General features: G+C 36.3%; 2 protein-coding genes across 3 annotated transcripts in view; one reads left to right on the top strand and one right to left on the bottom strand.

Annotated features, from left to right (window-relative positions):
* Positions 1–9,209, top strand: part of LOC123870081 — a 45,208-nt gene extending 35,999 nt beyond the window's left edge. Inside the window, exons 22-23 of the mRNA XM_045913246.1 lie at positions 4,100–4,101; positions 9,197–9,209. The gene's annotated coding sequence lies outside the window, so the exon portion shown is untranslated. The remainder of the gene's footprint in view (positions 1–4,099; positions 4,102–9,196) is intronic.
* On the bottom strand, positions 329–23,831 carry LOC123870086 (sodium-dependent transporter bedraggled). Of its 2 annotated transcripts, none has more exons than XM_045913253.1 (14): positions 23,569–23,831; positions 15,904–16,990; positions 14,663–14,793; positions 13,933–14,214; positions 12,965–13,155; positions 10,870–11,007; positions 10,178–10,412; positions 9,471–9,688; positions 8,933–9,127; positions 8,319–8,543; positions 7,796–7,863; positions 7,135–7,261; positions 5,233–5,429; positions 329–4,635 (listed from the first exon to the last, which is right to left on the bottom strand). In XM_045913253.1, exons 2-14 carry the CDS (start codon positions 16,941–16,943, stop codon positions 4,161–4,163), a joined length of 3,522 nt encoding a protein of 1,173 aa, XP_045769209.1. In that variant the 5' UTR covers positions 16,944–16,990; positions 23,569–23,831; the 3' UTR covers positions 329–4,160. The 2 variants fall into 2 exon arrangements, with proteins under 2 accessions (XP_045769209.1, XP_045769210.1); XM_045913254.1 differs by lacking the exon at positions 23,569–23,831 and adding an exon at positions 21,957–22,081.
* Between the last annotated feature and the right edge of the window lie 1,177 nt (positions 23,832–25,008).

Genomic DNA, 25,008 nt, shown 5'->3' with positions numbered 1-25,008 from the left:
TACCTAGTTTTTACTTTTGGAAATTTGTGCACCGCTTACATGCAGTCTAAACCGTTGAGGGTTAGAAACTTCGAAAAAACAGTAGGTTCATTTCTTAAATAATGAAAATACAGATATAAAAAACTCCAATCGAATTCGAATATTTCTTACGCACTAATCTGACATACTAATTCAAGTGAGCACATAGTAGCAGTTGAGTACATACTAATTCATTTAAGAATTTTTGGTGAGATATAATTTAAGAAAGTCAACCCTCATACCTGCTGGTTTTCAAAAATTCGACTCTAGCAAAACCGGGGCGGGTCAGCTAGTAAATAAAACAATTTTGTAAAAAGGAAACATTTATTATTTATATGTAATATTAAGTAGTAGAATTATTAAAAATATTAGAGGAATGTAAATATAAAAAAACGATAAAAGTAAAACACAATGTGCGAATAAAATGTGCGCAATCAATTTAAAACAATCTATGTGATGTTAAAAAGCAAACTAAATCTAGTCGCACACTACGCGCGTTGCAATCAACGTATATCAGTATTGTAAATGGGTACTGTAGGGTTATTACGAGTTTGAACATCTCGACAACGAGGATAGATTTTGAATATCGAAACACTAACATAAAATTGATTTAATCTACAGTACCCGGTAGGAAATATCGACCTTTAGAAAGAGATAGCGGTATCTTAGAGCGTTGTCTACCGTTAAAACCGACAAAACGTCACATAAGTACAAGTGACAGAGACAACGCTCTACGATGCCAAAATCTCTTTCTAAAGGTCGATGATGTTTCCTGCCAGCTACTGTACTTTGTTTTAAGGTTTAAGTTAATCTAAACTTCTGCAGCCAGCGCTCAAAGAGAAAATTATAAATATTTATCTACTGAAAATACGCCTTCTTAAAAGGGTCTGAATACTCATTAGGTCCATTTTAATTTTGACGTTATAGGCTAGAGTTACGATACTCAAAATCTATCAATTGGTCGAGTTGTGCGAACTTGTACTCAGTACACGGACACTTCGCATTCGCCGCCTTGACGTCAAAGGCATAAAGGCCTTAACACTTTCACAAGTGCATGCGAATGCGTCGGTATGCTGAAAAATTCGTTGCGTGCAATTCGCGCTGTAATGTGCGGTTGGTATACTTTTTTACGTGGAAGCAGTGTTATGACTAGAACTAAAAATAGTTTCAAGATGCCAAATTTTAAAGATTCATAAATGCATAAAGGAACTAAAACAACTTCCTGAGCCTGTCCTGCTTAATCCGAAATTTAAGAAAAGTACAATGCTCAACAATAATTGCTTTCTCAATTATTTCCCTAATTATTAAATCGTCATTTCATTATAAATCCCACCATGTAACACTTAAATGTGACTAAATTTAATGGCAGTTTTAGTTTTCGTGTGATGTGACAAGATCATTTAAATCTAATTGTTTAACCAACATAATTTAAAGCAAATAATACTCTATTTGGACCTTATGTGCGTTTACCGCCGAAACAAAAATCAATCTTATGTGTAATTTGTCGATAAGTTACTTGCCCTTCTCAGTCTGAGATAACACAAAGACCACACAATTTTTAACAAAAAAACACTGCTAAGTAAATTATCAGCAGATTACAGATAGGATTGATTATTTATTAATTTTCGCCAGAAATATTGTCTTTTGATCCAATAAATACTAATCAATTTTTAGGGTTCTAAATGTAATAATTACTTTCGAAAATTGAAATATCAGTGTATTATGAGAAACTACCTATCCGATCTAAAATGCTAGGTTTTACAAAACTATAAAACAAATCGCTTAGTCTCTAAAATCATTGTACTCAAATTCTCTCATATTATCTTCCATACAACTATTCTTTGAACAAAAAAAAAATTACTAAGTACGTACACTTACTCACTTATTTGGGAGTTGATAAAAATAATATTATTTTTTGTTAACATCTATGTAACTAGTTTTTTGAAAACTTATACAAAATATTGTCTATTGTTATCAAATAACTATATCGTGTATTGCATTAATCCGTTAAAACTTTGCTAACATTCATATTATCAAAACAACAGAATCAGATACACACACAAACATTTTATTTTTATTTTTTATTATTGGGAGCATTGGCTACTGTCGCCTGAGCGTCTAGCTTGTACCAGCTCAAGCTTCTCTGCGTCAGCCGTCAACTGTGAACTGAATGCGTGTCTACTGAAATAATAAAGCCAGAGGAAAATTAATCTTAAGTCGATTGTATTAAGATTTGAATATCTAGCGCCAGCGCCCCAAACGAAAATCCGCTTATCGTCTTATAATTAACAGTCATGAAGCATAAATCGGTATACTGAAAAAACTACTTTAAAACAACATTTAAGTCCATTTTACTGTTGGCGAGTTGTTCTTTATCATACTATGCTGCACTTGCAGCGACCGCTCAGGCGATAGCAACCTATGATTTTCACGCCTACATTACACAATGCGCTAAGTACTAACTAACAAGAACACATTGTACCTAAATGCTAACGTTAAAAAAACTAATTCATACAAAATGCATCCTTAACAATAATAGCACTTCATTATATTTAATTAATCTTAAGCTCCAATTTATTGTTTTTATGTACCTAAAAGTAATAATAGTCACAGAGACGGTCGAAAACTTTCCTTTATGTCGAATACTTACGCTTACAAGGCCCAAAGGCCTTACTATTAAAGCCAACTTACTATTGATTTTTGTTCGTTTTTTTTTTAAATTCTGATCCGATTTTATTAATTATTTTCGAATTATTTATCATCAATTATTTAAGTTATTCGTAGAAAATCTCCGCCGCCTCTGAGCCTACAATTGTTATAACTAATTTACATGGCTTGTAAAATGTATATATACTAAACGTATTTTATTGAGATTCTCTCGTCCAGTAAATACTGTTTTATATCAGTACTTTCACTAAATTACAAATTACGTTGAAAACGTTGGTATTACAGGGGATTATTCTAATTATTATTATTATTATTACATTTTATTATACAGCTAATTATAATAGTGTTTGTACAAGGTTTTGTCTATGCTGCCTAAGGTTAGCCACACATTAGCTTATTATCGATTAATTATTGCTGTACAAAATATTATTATATTGGTTTCGTACAGGATCGTAGGAGCAGTTGCGTCTACGAAGTTGTTCAAGCCATTAGCTCAGTCTTATGGACACGTTTGTGTCCTTGAGACATAATGGATTTTGCCTGAATAGTTTGTACAAATCACTCAACCAAATGGTGTGTGGCCAGCCTAAGTTTTGTTGTCTTAAACTATTGAAAAAAATATTCTACTGATCAATCTGTGTGATTAAAGGAATGTTTAGTAGGAGTATATTAATAAGTTAATAATCAATGTTAATAATATTCAATCTGTGATGCTGAATTGTTACTAAAAAACACGAATATTTTTAAATCTATAAATACTGAAGAAAAATTTATCATTCAATTATTATTCAAGTACTTTTGAGGGTTGATTTTTTAATTGTAAAACAGTAAAACAGTTGCTGTCAAACAGTGTTTACTGTGTCGAAAGTTTTGCTGTCTCGCTTGCACAAAGACGACCAGACCAGCGCGATGGATGCGAGATGCATTACCAAAAAAAAATCATTCGATCATTCGAAACGCATTATTCTCTTATTCATTTAAGAGACGGAATTTCTAATACATACGTCAACTAAAACTAATCCAATCAACAATAAATCCTACTAATAGGACATTTCATAGTCAATTAGCAAAATTCAATAGATAAATTGAAAACAAGCACCTATTGGTGCAGGTTGAAGTAAAACTTAAACTCAATTAGTTAGAATGGTCTAAAAGTATTGTCATCCCTTTCACAATTTTCCAAAAGAAAAAGAAAGACACTATTATTAGATCAATCTATTTATGATTTTTTTATAAAGCCCAATCAGCATCAATGGTCAACTTGTTTGTAATTATTTCGAAAACAGTTGCCTTAAGTTCAGATCGAAAGAAAAGCTCGGGGGAAATATCTCAGTATTTTGAGTCACCAACCAAACCAAAGATTTTCGCCTGACAGAGAGCGCTATACCAAATTCTTTCCGCGGAAAGTGTATAGAAGTGGGGAATGACCTTCAAAATTCTTACATTACATATTCTATAGGCGGTACAAAAATAATTCATATAACGGAACCCAAACTCCTCGTATGCGAAGTAGGTTCACTAACTGCAGACATAGCTACAGTATTAGATATAGGCTCCACATCTCTAACCAAATGTTCGTGGCTGGTTGTCAAACCGCCGCCATATTTGAAACTCCTGCGCAAACTCGAACGTATACTTTTGGCTGAATCGCTTTTCCTTACGAAAGATCTTCGTAAAAAGTCGCGGGTTAGTGTTAGGGAGTTACGCGATGATGTCGGTCGATTTCTGTTGAGTTGTTGATTTCTATTGAGTGATTGATTCGTGTTGAGTTGATGATTGGTGTTGAGTTGTCGGTTGGTGTACAGTGTTCGTGTGCTGTCGGTTTCGTCGGTAATGGTGACGGATGGTGTGGCGCCACTGTTGCGCGATTGTCGGTCGACGCTTTCGCTGAGTGTGATGGGTATTTGTGATGTATCATCGTGATGTGATGCCGTTCGACTTGATGTTATCCTGAAAACGAAATTGTAGCAATTTAGTCGCGTTAACGATTATAAAAAATTTCATTTTGCTGACGCTACATATATAGCCCAGTAATTTAAAAAACTAATTTTTTAACAACAACAGCTGTGCACTATTTTGAACATTACACAGATATTTACGATTTGTTTCGACATAACATAATGTATATAGCGGGCACGTAGTACGTACGTCCACGATTAATGCGATGATTTTAAATTATCGATGTTTCAACCCAGTTTCATGAGTCAGGACTTATCCTATTCAGTTCACCACTGTGGCAGTTCCACACAGACACTACATGACGGTACTCGCATTCACATGAAAGCACTGCATGAAAGTATTCTAAAGCAATCACACAATGTGGACCTATGACGAAAGCAACTTACGAGCATGTTACTAGTTGGCACCACAGGTATGTCCAATCATTTACTATGAAACCTGAGTCACGCTAACGAAGCATTAACCTCAACAGCCTCTTAATTCAACTTCCAGCTGGGCTCAGAGCCTGACATCCGCTTGGAGGAAGATTTTTATGGTTACAATCGAGTCCACATGACACTGCTCCTGTACACCAGACTAATGGCTTACCTTCTCAAAGTCCTGAAGCTGCGTCGTAATGTGTTGAGCAGCCTGGCGCCCGTGGCGGTGGAGTAGGAGGGGGGCGGGGTATATTTAGGAGGAGGGTCCGGGGCGGGCTCGAGAGTGGGCGCGTCTCGTGTGAGGCTGGCCGTAGGGAGGGTCTCACCCGCCTCGTTCATACGCGGCCGGTAGAGGTTTTGTACGCGCTGAAAATAAAATCTTAATGCTTGACCATACGTATATAGAGAGAGACAGCGCGGGTCAGACTTTCGTTATTTTATAAGCTGAAAGTTTCTCTGCGTATTGTCTCCAACACAGGGAGGAATGATCAGCGACTATGAAGTTTGTATCATCGTGGTTTTGAGAGATAACAGGTAAAACAGGTGTAAAAAAATTTACGTCAAAGTATAAAATCTAATTTTTTTATATTATCTTCGGAATAGTATTTGGAATCACGTCATGCATTGCCTGACACTTAGTATAGCGGCAACTCCCTGCCAGACGCCCTTAAACTTCGCCCTGATCTTTCCTCTTTGACGCGCGCTGGCTCTTAGTACATTATGCTATAGACAGACGCATAAACAGTGTGGAATAAAACTCAGCATTATGTACTTTGATAAAAACCTATTACTAGTTATATAATTTTAAGACTATTATAATATTAAGTTGTTGGTTTTCCAAATAAAATAAAATATATGGTTCAAATTGGTATGCTGAATTAAAACACACAGGAGACTCAAAGTACCGCCGCGCCGCCGCTATGCCAAAGTAAATAAAGCTTAGTTTGAGTTGTTATCAAGACAGACGTTCCAAATGTTGTTATCAGGGATTTAATTGATTAACCAATAGTTTACACACAGTTTTTTGCGCCAAATTTATTTTTAAATAGAGAAATCAGCAAATTAGATGAAAATAGCAGTTTAGATGAGCGGGCCAAGGACAAAATTGCTTAGCAGTGGGAGGGCGGGTGGTGCATGTCGCATGTCGCATGCTGCATGTTGTGCCATACAGATTTGTCTTTTTTAGCGGATCATAGCATATAAGCTTTTGATTCTTTATATTTAACAGGAAAATGCAAAGGGAATTACACTGAAATGGAACATATTGAAATAAAAGGGACGCCTGATATTTGAGCGGATAAAACGCCGAAGATTTCCTGGTATGGTATCCCACTAGATTTTTTCCTGACCTTATATCATTTATGATCGACCATCGCATTCTCAGAATAACAAGGGTTTAGCCACAGTTCGCCACGCTAGCCATGTGGAGATCAGCAGATTTTACACGCCTTTGAGAACTTTATGGAGATCTCTCAAACATGCGAGTTTCCCCACGATGTTTTCCTTTTCTTTTAAACCACACAATACTTTTAATTGCTTAAAACGCACATAGCTTCGTAAAGTTAGAGGTCCGGACCCGGGATCGAATCCCGGACCCTCCGACTGGAAGAAGGCCGACGTCTTAACCAGTAAGCTATCACCTTATAAATGCTCACCATGTCATCCAAACACTCATTTGACGAGTAATTCTAGCAGCGTGGAATAATTATCATTTATAAAAAATCACACACATAAAAACATATGCAGGTACTATAAATAAAATATTTATAATAAATGTAATTTATATAAAGAGATTTTAAGTGACAAGTTATCATGAGACACCCGACAGAAGCGAAGCTGTGTGTCGCTCCCTCATATGGACTAAATTCGGCGATGCTCAGCCAATGACGTGTGACTTAAAAGGCTTCGCTTCAAAAACTTGGTGAGAATCCTTCTCAGTGTATACCCGTCTCTAAAAAGAACGCTGGCGTTTTCTGCTCTCTCTCTCTCTCTTTCTCTCTCCGTATCCGTGGGCTGACACATCCCCCCTCTCTCTCAGCGTTTTTATTGACGAGACGGGAGCTTTACCTACCTCGAGTATATCGGGCGGTCCCTTGGAGATGTATCGCCAGGTCTGTACGAATGCGGCCAGCGGCACCAATAGGAGTGTACCCTGTTGCAATATCACCGCCACTTGCCGGCACCATACCGGCCAGTACCTGGGAAACAATTAGGCTACTGGTATCACAGAATCACACTTATATTATAAAAGCGAAAGATTGTGTGTATGTGTGTATGTTTGTTACTCTTTCACGCAAAATGTACTGGACGGATTTGGCTGAAATTTGGAATGGAGATAGATTATACCCCGGATTAACACACAGGTTACTATTTTTATCCCGGAAAACCAATGAGTTCCCACGGGATTTAAAAAAAAACCTATATCCACGCGAACGAAGTTGTGGATATCAGCTAGTACTTATTACTCTTAAAAGTGCCTTCCAAATGCAGAAAATGTTACCAAAATAAGTACAATACCCAGCAAGAAATATTGCATATCGAACTTTAAGTAAAAAAAGAGAAAGAAAAAGAGAACGGTTGCGTAGTGTTGTCTCTGTCGATGAGACCGACGAAATGTCACATAGGTATGAGTGACAGAGACAACGCTCTACGAAGCCGAAACCTCTTTCTAAAGTTTGATGTGCAATATTTCCTGCTGGATACTGTAAAAGTTCAAAGTCAAATTATATTACCCAATTGATTTTCTCCAAATATACATTTGCCTCTGCTGTCCCACGCGGAAGTCCATAACACATATTGCCTGGAAAAAAATAGACGAATTCAACAGGACGAAATTCATACCAAAATTGTTTTTATTTTTCGACTTACTTGCTTATTGATGTCAAAATTTTAGTCTTAATGAACATTTGCAATTGCTACATACATTTTTATAGAAAAATTTATGATATTTAAATGCAATAGGTACAAAAGTTTAAAAATTGTTTTAAATCTGTTCATCTTTATTTTAAATCATTAATAATGGATATGGATACATGATATTGTCAGATTAGATTTTTAATATAACCCATATCGGTAATCCTATCCATTAAGAAAAAAACTGACTTTGGGGGACATCCGAAACATGCGCAGATTCTACACATTTCTCGATGAGTGATTTGACCAAATTGGACTAAACTGAACTGGACCAGTCTGGTCCAGTTCAGTTTAGAAGCCGCGAGCGGTCACTAATATAAAATAATACAATACAATACTCACACATAACAACACGGGCGACACCACAGTCCACGTGAAGCTCAGTAAGGCAGCGAACGTAGCAGACAGCCTCGTCCTAGTGGAGTACAGCGCCGCCACCACCACGTCGGGCGAGTAGGGGCGCCCGCGCACCACGAACACGCCGATAGCCAGCGCCACCTGCACCACGCACTGCCACCAGCACCCCACCCACACGTAGTCTATGAAGTGAACTATCTTTATACCCGCCTGCGAACAGAACTGCCAACTTCAAACCTATTTACGCTCCAAGGAAAGGTCCAAAATAGTTTTTGTATTTCCTAACTACATATATGAAAAAGCGAATACATCAAATTACTAAATTACATAAAAATACACCGAACTAAGGATATTTTCCCGAAATTCTACTTGGGTTTTTATTTCAATGGAGATAAAATTTAAAGGTTAGTGGTAACTCGTAACAACTTAAATTGATTCAGTTCCTCCGCCCCAAAATGGTTATAAGATTGCTGTTCAATTGTTGGCTAAAATTGTTACTTTATTTTAATTCGTAAGTTTTATCTTGCAGAGCTGCATCAACACTTCCTAGCAGTCTGATTGCGGCCAAGCGCTAGTCTAGTAAACTGTAAAATACTTGCATCAGTGCATAAAAGCAGACCCATCGCGAGTCCGAACACGCAGCTAAGGAAGGTGATGGTGGTCTCCCACACGCGCAGAGCGCGCGCGTTGATGGCCATGATGCCCGTGATGACACAGTGCCAGATCGCGAGCTGCTGCGCCAACCCGAACATGATGAGGATGAAGTAGAAGATCACCGCCCACGCGGGCGACAGCTGCAACCATGGAAATAGATGTGTTTTCATTTTGAGTACAAAGCTGTCTTCCAGGGCAGTTTTAAGCAGTGACCAAATGTTGGAACGACTTGCCTCCTCCAAAAACGAGCCAAAAATATATTTTTAAAGGAGACCTTAAAATAGCCTAGCTCATGTATAGTCGGCCTCAGAATTCGAGTAGCATTTCCGCGAAACTATTGCATCAAAACCTATGGCCTTATGACCTTTTTTTATAAACACGCCATACACACCTAACGCATGTGCATAACCGCGCCACGCGAATATGATCATTAAGGTGCTAAACGAATTACGGCCGTTGACTGTACCAACTTGATGTACTCACCACATTGGCAGGTAGCACGGCTAGAGTCGCGGGCACTATCTGCGTGGCCAGCTGCAAGGGTTGCCAGCCGCTCAGCGCGCGCGCGCTGTTGCCAGTGCGCCACACGGTGACGCCCACCAAGCTGCCGTAGTGGCCCATGTACCGCACTGGGGTGGACACGGTGTTGCCAGGCAAAGGATCGGACATCGGCCAGAGGAATTGTGATGCTTTTATCGTTTCTAGAATTTAAAATTGGTATTAAAGATGTGAGGATCTATTTTGTGTGTGCGTAAGCTTATAACCTTGTGCCAACAAAAAGGGCACTGTTCTTAATTTTTTTTAATGGGACCAGAAGACTCGCTTTCAACTTCACCTACTTGATCTCTGTTACGTTACTACTTTGCAACGCTCGCTTCGTGAAATTGGGGAGGTTAGAGTCTGTTCTGGGTTAACTTCCAACTATTTACTTAATTGTGCATTATGTTATGAACAGAATTTTTTCACGTCTCTGGCAAATAAAATTGACTTTGGGAGTTTCACCTAGACCCTCTGGAGCAACTCCACAGATATCACAGATACCCCAAACCCAAAACCCGACCCTCAAAGATTTCTAAAGAAAAAAAAAATGTTTCCAATTTGATATTTTTCAAACCTGTACATAATTAATTGATAAATACCGGTATTTTAGAGACAACCACCGAATAAGACTGCAAAAAAAATGCACTTACCAAAACTGCTCGGTACAAAATGATATCCATGGTTCTTCAATATTTGTACACAAGTATTGGCTAAGAACGAGCCAAGCAGGAGTACTGCAAAGGTGAAGGCTACTATACAAGCGCTTTCCTTCTGTAGCATTATGTTTGTTTTGTTCTTAGCATCCTTGTGTGAAGTTAGCTGCATTATACAGGCTCCGAGCAGACCCCAAGTCAGGAACGTTTCTTGAGCGGCCGCTGCCCAACTCTAGCAAAAAAAAAAAAAATTAAATCAGTAAAGAACTATTTACGGTTACTTTACCAAAGGTTGTCTAGAAGAGTTTGCATTGGTGACTGCCTTTGCACGCTAATTCCTTTAGTTTAAGTTTCTCCTTTGAATGTTTCTTTGATTTTTGTGTGTGTGGTTCAATAAAGAATTCATTCAGTCAACTAATTCAATTAAATAACAAAGTAAATTAACTCCAAATACCTATTTTTGGAATAAAATAGTTTAAATCTGATACTACTCTGATATGCAGATTTTGATGTATCGGTTATTATGTTGAGTATCAATTTCAAACATAAACGCTTTGAATATGAGTCAATTAGACTGCTCGCAAGTGTAGTTAGATAATAAACAATCTTCGATTTTTTTTTAAATATAGTACTTAATTATTTTTTTCTATTATTAAATATTTTAAATATTGTAATTTAGTGGTACTTACATTACTATTAATAAAAAATTCGCTCCATTCAGTCTCAGAGAATATATTGGTAACCGTATCATACGGTATCAGAGTTAGAAGCTTAGTACAAAGTACTAAAGTGCCGCAAATTGGTAGGAATATGAGCATATATACAGCCTGTAAAAGAAGCAGACAATACATTAATCGTCCAAATAATAATATAACCAATCGTCCAAATCTTCAGTGCGCGGAAGTGTGCCAGGTTTCATAAGATTTCATACAGAGAATTCTAAAATTCGTTTCGTCCGACGCGTTCGGCCCGGATAAGTGTGCATTCACCTTTATTGGTCAATCGCGTGTGTTGCAAGTCACCACAACGACACAGTCATGTGTTCACAGCTTTATTATCAAAACTTTTTCCAATATTAATTTTCCACGGTTTCTACTGTGCCTGGTAAAACCGTTTGCGGTTTACTATTAATTTATAGTGGATAGTATGATGAATTCTATTCGTGGTTAGTGAATTGATCGAATGATTCACTAATTAAATGAAATTTTGATTTGTGGTAATTTAACATAGGTGTAGTCAGATTTTACTATAAATTTAATTAATATATTTGAGTAACGTAAATAAATATCTTTGTGCGTTTGTTAACTTTCCACGAACCATCCGTTCAACCGATTTTTTATTTTTTTTTTAAATAAAGAATATTAGTCATTTTAATCATGACTAATATTCCCCTTTTCCCCTCCAACTAAGCGTTAATCCTATAGGAACGCAAGCTAAACCGATTTAGACGCAATTTGGTAAATCCTATAGGGACGCAAGCTATCTATTTGCGTCCCTATAGGCTATTCCGAAAAATCAAAGAATTCCCACATGATTTTTGAAAAACTTAAATACACGCGGACGAAATCGCGGGCATCATCTCGTTTATTAAACTAATCTTAAATATAAAATCCAATAATGTATTAAGTGCCTAAGTAGTTTTAAATATTCTCGATAAGTCTCTACAATTTACAACGGTGATAAAAAGAGTAACAAATATTTGATTTCTTGTAGTTTCAATTATAATCTTGAAAATAATATGCTATGTCCACTGTCCAGTTAAAACCCTACTGTTTACTAAGCTATTACACTGATCACGAGCAATTTGCTCTTATCCTTTGAGGAGTTCTGTTCTCCATCTCCGAAGATATTTATCACATCTTCACCAAATTTATATGGGACCCCTGCAAAGTTTTTTCAAACAAAAAAATTCCAAATCGGTCCAGAGGTCTTTGAGTAATCGGGGAACATACATATAAAAAAAAAGATTCCGACGAATTGAGAACCTCCTCCTTTTTTGGAAGTCGGTTAATAAATACTTCACTAATTATAAAACCACGACTCGCTAATTGCGAGTCTAAGATAATAATTATTGTTTCCTGACGAAAAGGTCATTTACAACAATGTACTTGTATTTGCAATCTGCCTAATGTTAGGCGGAACGAATTGCAAACTACGTATAATGTTTTACCTTGAAGTACGACCTCAGTACAGTTTACTAAGAAAGTAACTCTTTGACGCACTGCGAGTGGTGAGCGGTAGCCCTATAATTCGAGCGATCCTGGGATCGATTGGAAATAAACTACTACTAAATTGGTTCAAATCTGGTCTTGTAAGAGGTTTGGGCCATGGGTAGTTTCCATGCTATTTGCTAAGCCATGCCGCGCGAAGCAAAACCTTCCAGTACGTACCTACCGTCAATAAAACCTATAGGGTACTTCTCGTTGACCTAGAATCATGAAATTTGGCAGGTAGGTAGGTCTTATAGCACAAGCAAAGGAATAAATCCAAAAACCGTGAATTTCTGGGTACATCACACAAAAAAATTAAAAGGTGTTTCAATTTTGAAAGTAAGATAACTATACCAAGTGGGTTATCATATGAAAGGGATTTACCTGCACATTCTAAAACAGATTTTTATTCATTTTTATACATCATAATTTTGATTTATCGTGCAAAATGTCGGAAAAAATACCCGAGTACGAAACCCTCGGTGCGCGAGTCTGACTCGCACTTGGTCGGGTTTTTATCTTTAGTCTGATGGTGGAACCAAATATTTAATTATGTATGAAATAAATAAGTTACCTTGCCGTATGACCTCAGTCCTTTACTTAGAGAGACAAAAACAATCATCCACACTACGGCCAAATTGAATGCCACTTGAAACTTGATTGTGCCAAAGGAGTTTGAGTTTAAGTTACGCTGGAGCACCTCTCCGTGAAAGTATTGTGGTAATGTCTCTTGGATCCTGATTGAACTGTTTCTGTGGTTCATATCTGAAACAGTAACATGCTCATGAAGTAAACATCTAGTAAAAAGTTAAATTAACTACATACCTATCAAGATATATAATTATTTCCGCCATCAATTTAGTATTTCATTTATTGCAAGATTGTAAGTAAAAAAGATGTTACATAAATTTTAAGTAGGTACGTATCACAATCTGCCATGACATGGCGTGCAAAATTTACTATCTTTACATACATTTTCAATAAGTACATAAAATATCATTTTTAATCAATAGAAAATTTAACAATTCAATATATAAATTAGCAAAAGAAGTTACAGTCATATTCAAAGAAAATTAAACATTAATAGGTAGGTACTCCTGGAGTCACAATTATAAAATAAATATATGTCACAATGTTACAAGTCAAAAAATTTAAATATAGAAATATAAATGTATTTCTTCAGGTGATAATATAAGAGAGAATTTATATTTTTAAATTCAATGAATTTAAAAATATCAATTTAAATTCAAAGTCTATGTACCCGAAACATATAGGATGTTATAATCAAAATATTTATTTGAAAGGGCTCATAAGTACTTGACTTCTATAACAAACATCATTAGATGCTGCAACTTCGTGGGAACTCTTTGATTTTAGAGTATTTGCGTCTTTTTCTTACCAATGTAATAAGAAAAGGACAGACAAACCTAATTTACTTTAGAACTGTCAAACCCCGTGACTTTAAACGCCAGTCATGAGCCTATTTTATTTTTGTAGAGCACACTAAAATTTAGAGTAAGTATTTTAAAAAAAACATTTTACCTTCAAAACTAAACTCGTGCGGTAGCGCCCATTTGTATCTATCATCAGAGGTTATAAACGAGTCCCGAAAGTACACAAAAATCCACGACAGACCAATTATACTGTACATCCCGATCACAGCTTGTGTTAGCAGCAAGGACACCCCGACGCCTTGGAATATAGGCGATATCCTCCACATGTCTACGGGTCCGGATTCCAGTACTTGGCCCAAGCATAGGTGTAGAGTGAACAGTGGTATTCCAATTAGCAGGGATAATATAAAAAACTGGACGATGAAACTTGCTGGAAAAAGATTTTTTTAAGAATAAATAAAAGACTGTTTTGGCCTAGGTAACTATATTTTTTTATATTTGGAGTAATTTCGAGAAATCTTATTTCATGCATTGCCTTCACGAAATTATTATTATTTCAAAAGTGTAACCCTCGACCCAAAAAGAGGGGTGTTATAAGTTTGACGTGTGTATCTGTGTATTTGTCTGTGGCATCGCAGCTCCTAAACTAATGAACCGATTTTAATTTAGTTTTTTTTTGTTTGAAACGTGGCTTGACCGGTTAGCTATAATCCAAGAAAATCGGTTCAGCCGTTTGAAAGTTATCAGCTATTTTCTAGTTACAGTAACCTTCACTAGTCGGGGATGTTATAAATTTTTAATTTACACTGTTGTGAAGTTTAATTAAACAGGAAGATGATTGAAGTCAAAAGAGAGTTGTTAGAGAGGAACAAACTTACCTCCAAAATGTACGCTAAATATGGCAAATCGAGAGATGTTAAATATGCCCACGGTGCAGCTGAGGCAGGCCAGCATTGCGCTCATCCGGTGCGGCCAAACTCCAAAAGGAGGTGCTTCATTCTCTTCATTCCTGAAACAATTGTATTTTCTAACTGGTTTTTGGGGTTACATACCTTAAAAGGAAAAACTAAACTCTTATAGGACCATTTTGTTGCCTGTCTATCTGTCTGTCCGTTTGTCGTGTCTGTCAAGAAAACCTATAGGATACTTCGGGTTGACTTAGAATCATGAAATTTGGCAGGTAGGCAGGTCTTATAGCACAAGTAAAGGAAAAAATCCGAAAACCGTGAATTTGTGGTTACATCACATACAAAAAATGAAAATGTGTTTCAATTTTCAAAGTAAGATAAACTATACAAAGTGGGGTATCATATGAAAGGGTTACTACTTTACCTGCACATTGCAAAACAGATTTTTATTTATTTTTATGCATAGATAATAGTTTTTGATTTATCTTGCAAAATGTCAGAAAAAATACCCGAGTACGGAACCCTCGGTGTGCGAGTCTGACTCACACTTGGCCAGTTTTTCTCGATGAGAAGAGCATTCCGAACCTCCTGGTTCGGCAGTGCAAGAGGTAGATTCTTATGAAGATTCAAAAGCAGTGTAAAAGGTAAAAGGTGAATAATAATCTTACTATTTCTACATTATGCAATCTTTATAGTTACGTATTTAAATACGAGTGTAAAAGAAGAAACTGACTGATTAACATAATGATTAATGACATAAAACACAAACCACTGGGTCTGGAAAGTTTTGTCTACAATTTTTGTATGGAAATTTTCTATATAATAATATACCTAATAGTCTGAAAATTCTTATATTCCGATTTAGGGAATTTCACTAGGAAAGAGTGTTTAGAAATTCCGCCCGATCAAAGCGGGACGGGTCAGCCAATTGATTATAAATAATCGTTATTTAGCTATTATTTATCACACAATATTTTCCTTATTTATAACTATAGTTATAATTAAGTATATTAATATAAGTTTTATCACTAATCCTACATCCGGGTAGACAGTTATCACAGACTGTATCCGTTTTTCAGGGACCGTAAAATAATAACATGCAGTTCAATTTAATAAAGAATGTACCTACTTAGAAATTTTATGTGTAGGGAACACATACATACTTAAGTTGCGATTTATTATCTGTTAAAATAGAATTTGATAATGCTTACCTATCTTCAGAAGCAGCAAACGCACTGGGAGTTATCGGCACAACACCAATTAACGATTCACTCGAGGAACTGGATCCACTCGCACTTCTAGCCACATTCCTCGAATTGCGCTCCGACCAGTCGATAGCTGTAACATCGCTGTCGCCAGGCGAAGGCAAAGACAAAGCCCTATTCATAAGCAACGTCCTCCGCCCCACAATAAGTGGCCCCGAAGGTCCGTCGCTACTAACATTAGCGGCCGAAACTTGAAGCTGTATAGGCGCACTAGTCGGCCGCATATTAACGTGATGTTCTACAAATAATATAACAGGTAAAGTCAGAGGTTCGCATGATGCGTGTGATGATTCTTGTGTGCTTATCGCCGGCAGTACTATGGGGTCCAATCTCCTCATGGAATCCCGTAAAGTATCATCAAAGGTATTCACCCTTTCTAAAGATAAAGCAGAAACTTCACTGTTACTCCTAGGCAGATCTGTATAACTCTTGGAACGACCAAAATGTATTCGCGGCAATGACTCGCTGTGTGTTATATCGATTTCTTCTGTCGATTGTGATGTGTGGGCAATAGGGCCCATTATAACTTGCGTAGTATCCTCTATACTACTTTGGGATATAGAATGTTCGGAAACATTTTCCTTATCAGCGATACATTTATTGATTTTGCATATGAGATCCTCGTCATCGCTGTCGAACGATTTCGTTCCTTCGTCGAGGCACGCGAGCAAAGACTTATCTAGTACTTCGTCTAGATCGTTCAATATATCCATAAATTGACAAAGTGCCGTCGCTTGAAACTCCTCATCGTCTGTGATGTCATTTGAAGTGTGTGATGCATTTGAATCAGACTTATAAAAGCTGGCTAAGTTTTTCTGTAAATCCTCCCTTAAATCTTCTTCGTCTGAGGGTTTTTCTGTGTCGCTCATCTGTTCACTGCTGTCATTGCTTTCGAAGATGCTGCTAGAGGCGTCGCTGTCTGCACTGCTTCCTGGTAAGCATTCTGTTTGTTCATATCGACCCTCGTCCATGTTGACCACCTCCATTTTTATCGCATAACCTAAGTCGTAGCCCGCATGCTTAGGCGTAAACCCTGCAACAAGACAATATTTTAGTAAGTATATTATTATTTCTTGATTATCTTACTTAGTATTTACTTAAATAAGTAATTTTATTTTTTAGGCCTGCTAATTATTATTTGTAGTCTATTAGTTTTTATAACAGTTATCTGAGGTCTACGGTCTATTAAAGGAGAACAGGTTGCTCATGTTAAGAATATTTTAGTAATCAGAATTTAGAAACATGCTTATATACAGTATATATACAGTAAAGTTTGATCTAATCACAGACAAATTTCAATTTTGCAATATGTGTTACAGATTGAAGTCATCATCTTCATCATAATGATCAACCTATAGACGTCCACTGCTGGACAGATGTAGGTCTCTAGTAGGGACTTCCACACGCCACGATCTTGGGCCGCCTGTATCCCACGGCTCCCTATGACTCGTTTCATGTCGTCTTATTTCCGGTCGACATATACGCTTCCGCATTTGGACCACATCACATATACGCACTTATATATAAACGCATTACACATTTATCTTACTACTGATAAAAGTCTCACTTTAAACTAAAACCTACAGTGTTTAGGAGACACGATTTTCCACAGTTTAAACATCACAAGCCAAGTATGAAAACTCAATGAATATTCACATGTAAACAGAGTGTGAGCTAATGAGTCTAATTATCAGGTACCTCTCGTGAAATACAGGCAAATTTTAACACTACATTGCCAAGTCAGTAACTCAGTATACAATGCTTGCTAGCTAAATGATTCATGCATGTTCAGTATATTTGTTGATGTCACATAGATAAGACTTTAAGATGATATAATCTTACTTAAAAGCTTTTTATCATCAAAATAAGACTGATCAGGAGTTTGAACCACATTGGCAAAGTGGTTAATAGCTCTTCTATCCTTACTAAGAATTGTTAGGTTCGAATCCTTGGCAGATGAGTAATTATCTTTAAATACATCTAAAATAGTACTATGTCTTACTGACTATGGCGCCGAATCTCAACGAGTTATATTGAATTTGGTGGCACGGCGAGACTATCGCCGCGATCCTCTCGTCACGTCCGTGGAGATGACACCTAACAGTCAATAAGGCGCCATCTCCACGGACAAGTTTCTTACTTACAGCCTAATGGCCCGTTCACACATGGGAGTCCGTTTTACTGGTACGTTTTTAACGGATGCGTCATAAATTTATGCTGTGTTCACACATAGGAACCGTATAACGTTTAACGGATCCGTCATTACTGGATGCGATGTGTGAACAGAAAACTCGCAGTATACCGACGCTATTCTACAAGGATGGATCTATCCGTTAAAATTCTACGTATCCGTATATTTCCCTTCCGTTCGTCCAGTATTCGATGACAAAACGGAATGTAATTTTTTTACGGAACGATATTTTTTACTGTATACAGAATACTGTGCCATGTGTGAAGTCGCTCATACAACTACATACGCCATCAACGAAAAAAAAACGTACACGATAAAACGGAACAGTAAAACGGAGACATGTGTGAACCGGCCGTAACGGCCCGTTCACACATGGGAGTCCGTTTTACTGGTACGTTTTTAACGGATACGTTATAAATTTATGCTCTGTTCACACATAGGCACCGTATAACGTTCAACGGATCCGTCATTACTGGATGCGACGTGTGAACACAAAACTCGCAGTATACCGCCGCTATACTACAAAGATGGATCTATCCGTTAAAATTCTACGTATCCGTATATTTTTACTGTTCCGTCGTCCAGTATTCGATGACAAAACGGAATGTCATTTTTTTACGGAACGATATTGTTTACTGTATACAGAATACTGTGCCATGTGTGAAGTCGCTCATACAACTACATACGCCATCGACGAAAAAAAAACGTACACGATAAAACGGAACAGTAAAACGGAGACATGTGTGAACCGGCCGTAAGGGATGATTTATGCTCGTGGATCGTCGCCGGTCGGACGTGCCTCGAAAGTGGCACGGCTCGGGCCCGGCACGGTCTAGCATAAATCATCCCTAAACCGGTGGCCGTAGGGTTTGTAATATGACGGAAACAGTACTTGAGTAGCCCAGGGGTGCACTAAGAAAGATTTTGAAAAATTCCAACATGATCTTTGAAAAGTCCAAGTGGACGAAGTCGCGGGAATAAGCTACTCAGCTAGTCCTCAACACACACAACTTTAGACGGCAATCGGCATGAACTGTCGTCGTCGTCACACCCAAAGGTAGTATATATAGGTACGCGTCTTCCATACTTCTTATTATTTATCAACAAGGTACTGCGGGGTGATTCGATAACTCAGTAATCATCACTAAATGAGAGTCAACGAGCCCATTTCATATTTATTTTTAATCCATGGAAGGTTTGCCACGAAATATTATTTTCATGTTGCTCAGTGAAGCAGCAATGTAGAATGTTATATGAGTTTGATGGCTTTCATTCAATGATGATCAGTGAATCATGATGAAGACTTTTCAGTTCCTTGTATTACAACTTCTAGGAAGAGCGTTGGTTTTCGTTGCGGATCACTAACGTGACCACAGATTTAGGAAAAAACGTGACGCTTTGTGCCTGTTCACGTCTTTACAGATAAGATGGTTTATCTTGGTTGAACAATGATATTATTTATGTAATAAAGAAATAGATACTTTACGTATGCATCTAGACAGGTAAAGACTTAAAAACTACCGCATTTTGGTCGTATTAGAGCTTGGAGAGTAGAACAGATAGCTATCTCTTCTAGTTACTCTCGAGAGTTTTGTATCTTCCAGCTTATTCATCAGTGAGAACGAATTTTAAACGCCATTTAATAGCTATGAACATAACATATATCTATGCTATAAATTATTGTGGTTGAAGCATATCGTCATTAACATAAATTCACCGTGAATTTTGCTCAGTAAAACAATGGCCTTTGTTTGGCGAAAGTACACTTTTTCCTTTTACTACTAAAAATAAGTAGGTATGTGATTAACTCATGTATATTTTACAAATCAAATCCATACTAATAATACAAAACACAAATTCCATAGTAATATTACAAATGTGACCTGTCTGTCTGTCTATTACGGCTTTATCACGGAACCAATGTTTGTCGCAGAGACAGCTTGCATCGTAGAGACGCGGTTATAGGGTGATATATAAGTCAATGGTTATAGGATACTTTTTGCCATATACTTAAAAAAATATATTTCTAAAAACCTAAATCCAATGCAATTCTTTACTACAATGTTCTACATAATTAATGGGTCAATGTTACTAAATTAGCACAATCGACCCATTTGCGCTGTCACAAAAAACCGGCCAAGTGCGAGTCAGACTCGGGCACCGAGGGTTCCGTACTCTGGTATTTTTCCGACATTTTGCTCAATAAATCAGAAACTAAATAATGCACAAAAATAAATAAAAATCTGTTTTAGAATGTACATTGAAGGGCCTTTACCTGATACCTCACTTACTTTGAATTTTTTTTTGTGATGTAACCACTAATTCACGGTTTTTTTTACTTAATTTTTTCCTTTACTTGTGCTATAAGACCTACTTACCTGTCGAATTTCATGATTCTAGGACAACAGGAAGTACCCTATAGGTCTTTCTTGACAGACACGACAGACGGACAGACGGACGGATGGACGGACAGACGGACGGATGGACGAACAGACAACAAAGTGATCCTATAAGGGTTCCGTTTTTCCTTTTGAGGTACGGAACCCTAACAATCTTGATTGTATTATAGTTTTATTTTTATTTTTATGCAGTTCAGGCAACAAACCTGCAATATTAAATTGTGCCACTATGGAAGCAAAGACAATGTGCTTGGTGTCATTGCGTATTATCTCAGTGATCATATTCAAAAAGTATGTGTGAACAATGTGAAGTCATTGGGAAAAGCCTCACTAATGTGTGTTCTTCAAGGCGCTATTCTAGGTCCTTTCATGTTCTTGATATACCTAAACGATTTACGACATTTCGACGAAATACTTGCGATATTGTACCTACTATTCTGACGATACGTCTTTGATTTGTAAAGTCGATCGAAAAAAAGGTAATTTTGAAAATGTAAGTAGAGCCATATCTCTGGTAACTCACTGGTTTACTGTAAATAATTTACATTTAAATGCAAAAAATCTAAGCGTGTTGAATTTGCACTGCTGTGGTAGGCAACTCACTCCTGCAAGCACTAGTATCATTAATTTAACAATAAGTAATGATATATTGAAATTAGAAGAGACTACCACATTTTTGGGGATAACCTTAGATGCAAAGCTCCAATGGGGCACCCATATATCAACTCTTGCTGGCAAACTGAACTCTGCTGATTACACTGTTAGAAAGATTCGATAGTTAGACAACTGAGGTGGAAACCGCAAATTCTTTGCTTATTTTCATAGTATTATTATGTCTTATGGTACCTTAATATGGGGTAAACATTGGAAAAAAAATTATGTTACAAAAAAGGCCAATACTTATGCGCAATTTATAATTTAAAACCACACTTCCCTTCGAGAGAAAAAGGAAGTAGGTATCCTTACAGTAGCCTCTCAAATCTCAATATATTTGCAATATTAACATAATTTTTGTAAGGTCAAATCCAGTGTACAGAAATGCACAGGACTTGTATAATAACAGGAATATATAAAAATTTGCTAATATTTATAAAAGTAATATAGCATAGTAGATGTGTTTGACGATTAAAAGGACTTGTAAAAGGTTAATGAATAGGAATAAAAAATAAATATTTTGATTTTAAATGTAAATGTGAAGTCCTTGAGACTCATTGTTTTATTCTGATGAATTTCACACAATACTTGTGATAAGGTAACCCAACAAAAATTACCTTTACACTGATCAGACTTGCATCAAATGGCTTTTAAATTAAAAATAGGTTCATCGAATATATTAACACAGCACTTAACATAAAATTCAATAGCAGTACAAAACAGAAACGATGTTAAAAAAGTAAACATACACATACTGTAAAGCTCCTCTATTCAAAAGTAGGTTAAAAAGATTATTACTTGACACACATCCACAACTCACAGTTACAGCTTAACTAGTGACTTTAACTAGTGTAAATCTGTCGTTAAATTGAAGGGAATTTGATAAAACATGATTCAATTTTATTCCTGATTCACGGTTTCAATGGTTTACTATGGAATTTTGTCAAAATTTAATTTTCCATTACACATGTTTATACATATATACCTACTTAATATGAGTCACTTAGATATTTGAAAATCTTCTACAGGGCTGGTCCACTATGTTATTATAACACAATTTAGTTTATACCCATAATGAAATATGTAGTAGGTAGGTAGATAACTGTATACTTAATAATTATACTATATACATTTGAGATAAGGTAATGTAGATAGGCAGGTATGTTATGATACAAAGGGAATAAGAATCTATAAACTTTATACATTCTTTTTTCTTAAACTACCATCACCATCATCATTTCTGCCTGCAGACGTTACTTTTACTTAACATAGGCCCTTCCCAAATATCATCAGCAAAGCCAGCCCTCAGCCTTTCTCATCAAGCCACTGCCCTATTAAAACTACTTTGATGCAATTTTTGCAGGAGTAGATCTCAATAGAGTAGAATAGAATGGATTTTTGTTCACTTTTACAGGTTTCTGAGTTGAGGCATTAAAAGAAAGTGATGCTGACATACATGTTAAAGTGCTCCTGCAATATAATTGCATAAAAGACTATAAAAGGGTCACACAAGTCATAAAACTAACACTTTACTATCAAGATATTGAGTAGAACATTCATAAGCAACTCAAAGAAAAAAACAACATTCAAGATTAACACCACTGCTGATAAAGACTTTTAAGTCGCTGCATTATAGAATTTCGTGCAACTACTTTTCCAAAGTCCTTGTAATATTTTTGAAGCTGAGTTTATAATTTACAAAGAAATTGTTTCATTCAATATTTTAATGGTTCAAATTGTGGACTAAAATGAAAAATCAAAAAGGATAAAGGTTTGAACCCCACCTATTCTGACTGTTGCCACAAAGTTAGTTGGTAGGGAATGAGGAAAATTTGTCACATTGCCTTATATTCTTTTTTTTTTAATAAGTTTATTAAGTTTTCTGTACAGCCAAAATAGGGCCAATGGTTCTAATAATGGCTTTTGCTTACATATTTTTAATATACATAAAGGTGATATAGGTCATGAGAGACAATAGGTAATTTATGAATTAGATTGACCATATTATTTATTTGATCCCTTTGTAAACCAATATCAATTCACAGTTATGATATTATAACTGATATCAAGTTTAACTTCAACAAATGAGTCACAAAGAATGTTGAATGATTTCTAAAACCATTAAGTGGAGTGCTCTTAGGATCTTTAAGTGATGTTGTTAGTAGATACTGCATCTGTATCTTGAATTGTGATTCAATTAAGTATTATCTTATCTTCATATTCATATGGGATTGCTTAAGCATTGCAACTTTAGGATAGTGTTTGATAGTTTCATATTTGTAATATGTATATTGCGATGTCAATATATAGGAACAATATTGTAAATGAATAATTGTTATTAAAATTTTACTGAGAACAGTTACTTACCTTCTTACTCCTGAGAAGTTTTAGGACTTATCAAGTCATCTGAGAAAGAAGCAGTGATACTCTATACACAAACTTTTAGAGATTTATCTGATAAACAAACGTGTAACACTTAGATTATAAAATTGATCTTTTCGCACAATAAATAAACACATGATATTTAACAAATAAGAAGTTAATTCATTTTTAGGTCCTAATTAAAATTAATTCTGAGCACAGATTAATAGTTGAGAAAAGCAGAGAAAAATTAAATTAATCGCACGACAGCTGACAGCCGAGCCGAATGACAATTGATATCATTCGTGGTCTGTGGTCTGTGATTGACATTTGACTTGACAGCAAAAAAAAACAGAAAAAAACTTTAAAAAAAGCACTCTTTTTTTTCTCTCGTCTGGCTTTACAAAAATAAGCCAATGTCAAGTTTGTAGTTATTTACAAGTTAGGGAAACTATATAGTTACCTAAGTATGGACTTTGTCTGTGCCAGTGCTCGCTGACACACGCGCGGCACCCCTTTAGAGCGCTTCCCAGTCAGTTCCACTACCAAACCAAAAAACACCAGTGAAACACAAAAACCAGTCACTTTTAACAACAAAAAACACTCCAAAAAGGCACCGCACGCGCGTCAGCAAAGGCTAACACAGACGAACATGACTTTGTCATTGAACCCACAGATAAACATTAATTTAAATCGATTAGTCATCGATTAATTTACGATTTAAAAAATTCTAAGTTACTCCTACTACTGCTATGGTTTGTAACTCCACATTGGCACCTCATTGGTGCTAATTCAAAAAATCCGAACTCAATACGAGTAAAAAACTTTGAAATGCCTAACTAGTTAAACAACAAGAACAATATTTTGTCTTATGATTTTGCTCGTAAAATATAAAGCTTCGTAGTTACTTAATTAAGCAAAATAATTTAAAAATAAATGTATTTCTCACCTTCAGTTTTTACTTTAAATTTAATAATATGTACTTACCTGCTTTCTAATAGTTACCTGCATCAGTTTTGTTCTTACTTGGAAAGTAGGTATATTATACCTGCAGCTGCTGCTAAGTACCTAAACTTATCCTGGGGTCTAAGGCACACTTTCGCATTTTTAATATTTAATATGGATATATGGATAGTTGTTATTATAAATGCGAAAATGTGAATGTCTGTCTGTCTGTCTGCTAGATTTTCACAGGCCAACAATTTAACCGATTTTGATGAAATTTGGTATAGAGTTAGCTTACATCCCGGGGACGGAAATAGACTTTTTATCAAGGAAAATCAAAGATTGCCCACGGGACTCTTAGAGGTCCGTTCGTTTAATCGATATCAATGAAATTTCTTAAAGAGGTACCTAACTTTTTTATCCCGGAAATTCATTTCACAAAATCTAAATCCACACAGACGAAGTCGCGGGCATCATCTAGTAATAAATAAATCGATAACA

Source organism: Maniola jurtina, chromosome 12 (assembly GCF_905333055.1).
Source record: "Maniola jurtina chromosome 12, ilManJurt1.1, whole genome shotgun sequence".
NCBI classification, from domain to species: Eukaryota; Metazoa; Arthropoda; class Insecta; order Lepidoptera; family Nymphalidae; genus Maniola; species Maniola jurtina.
This window is presented reverse-complemented; position numbering and strand designations above follow the sequence as displayed.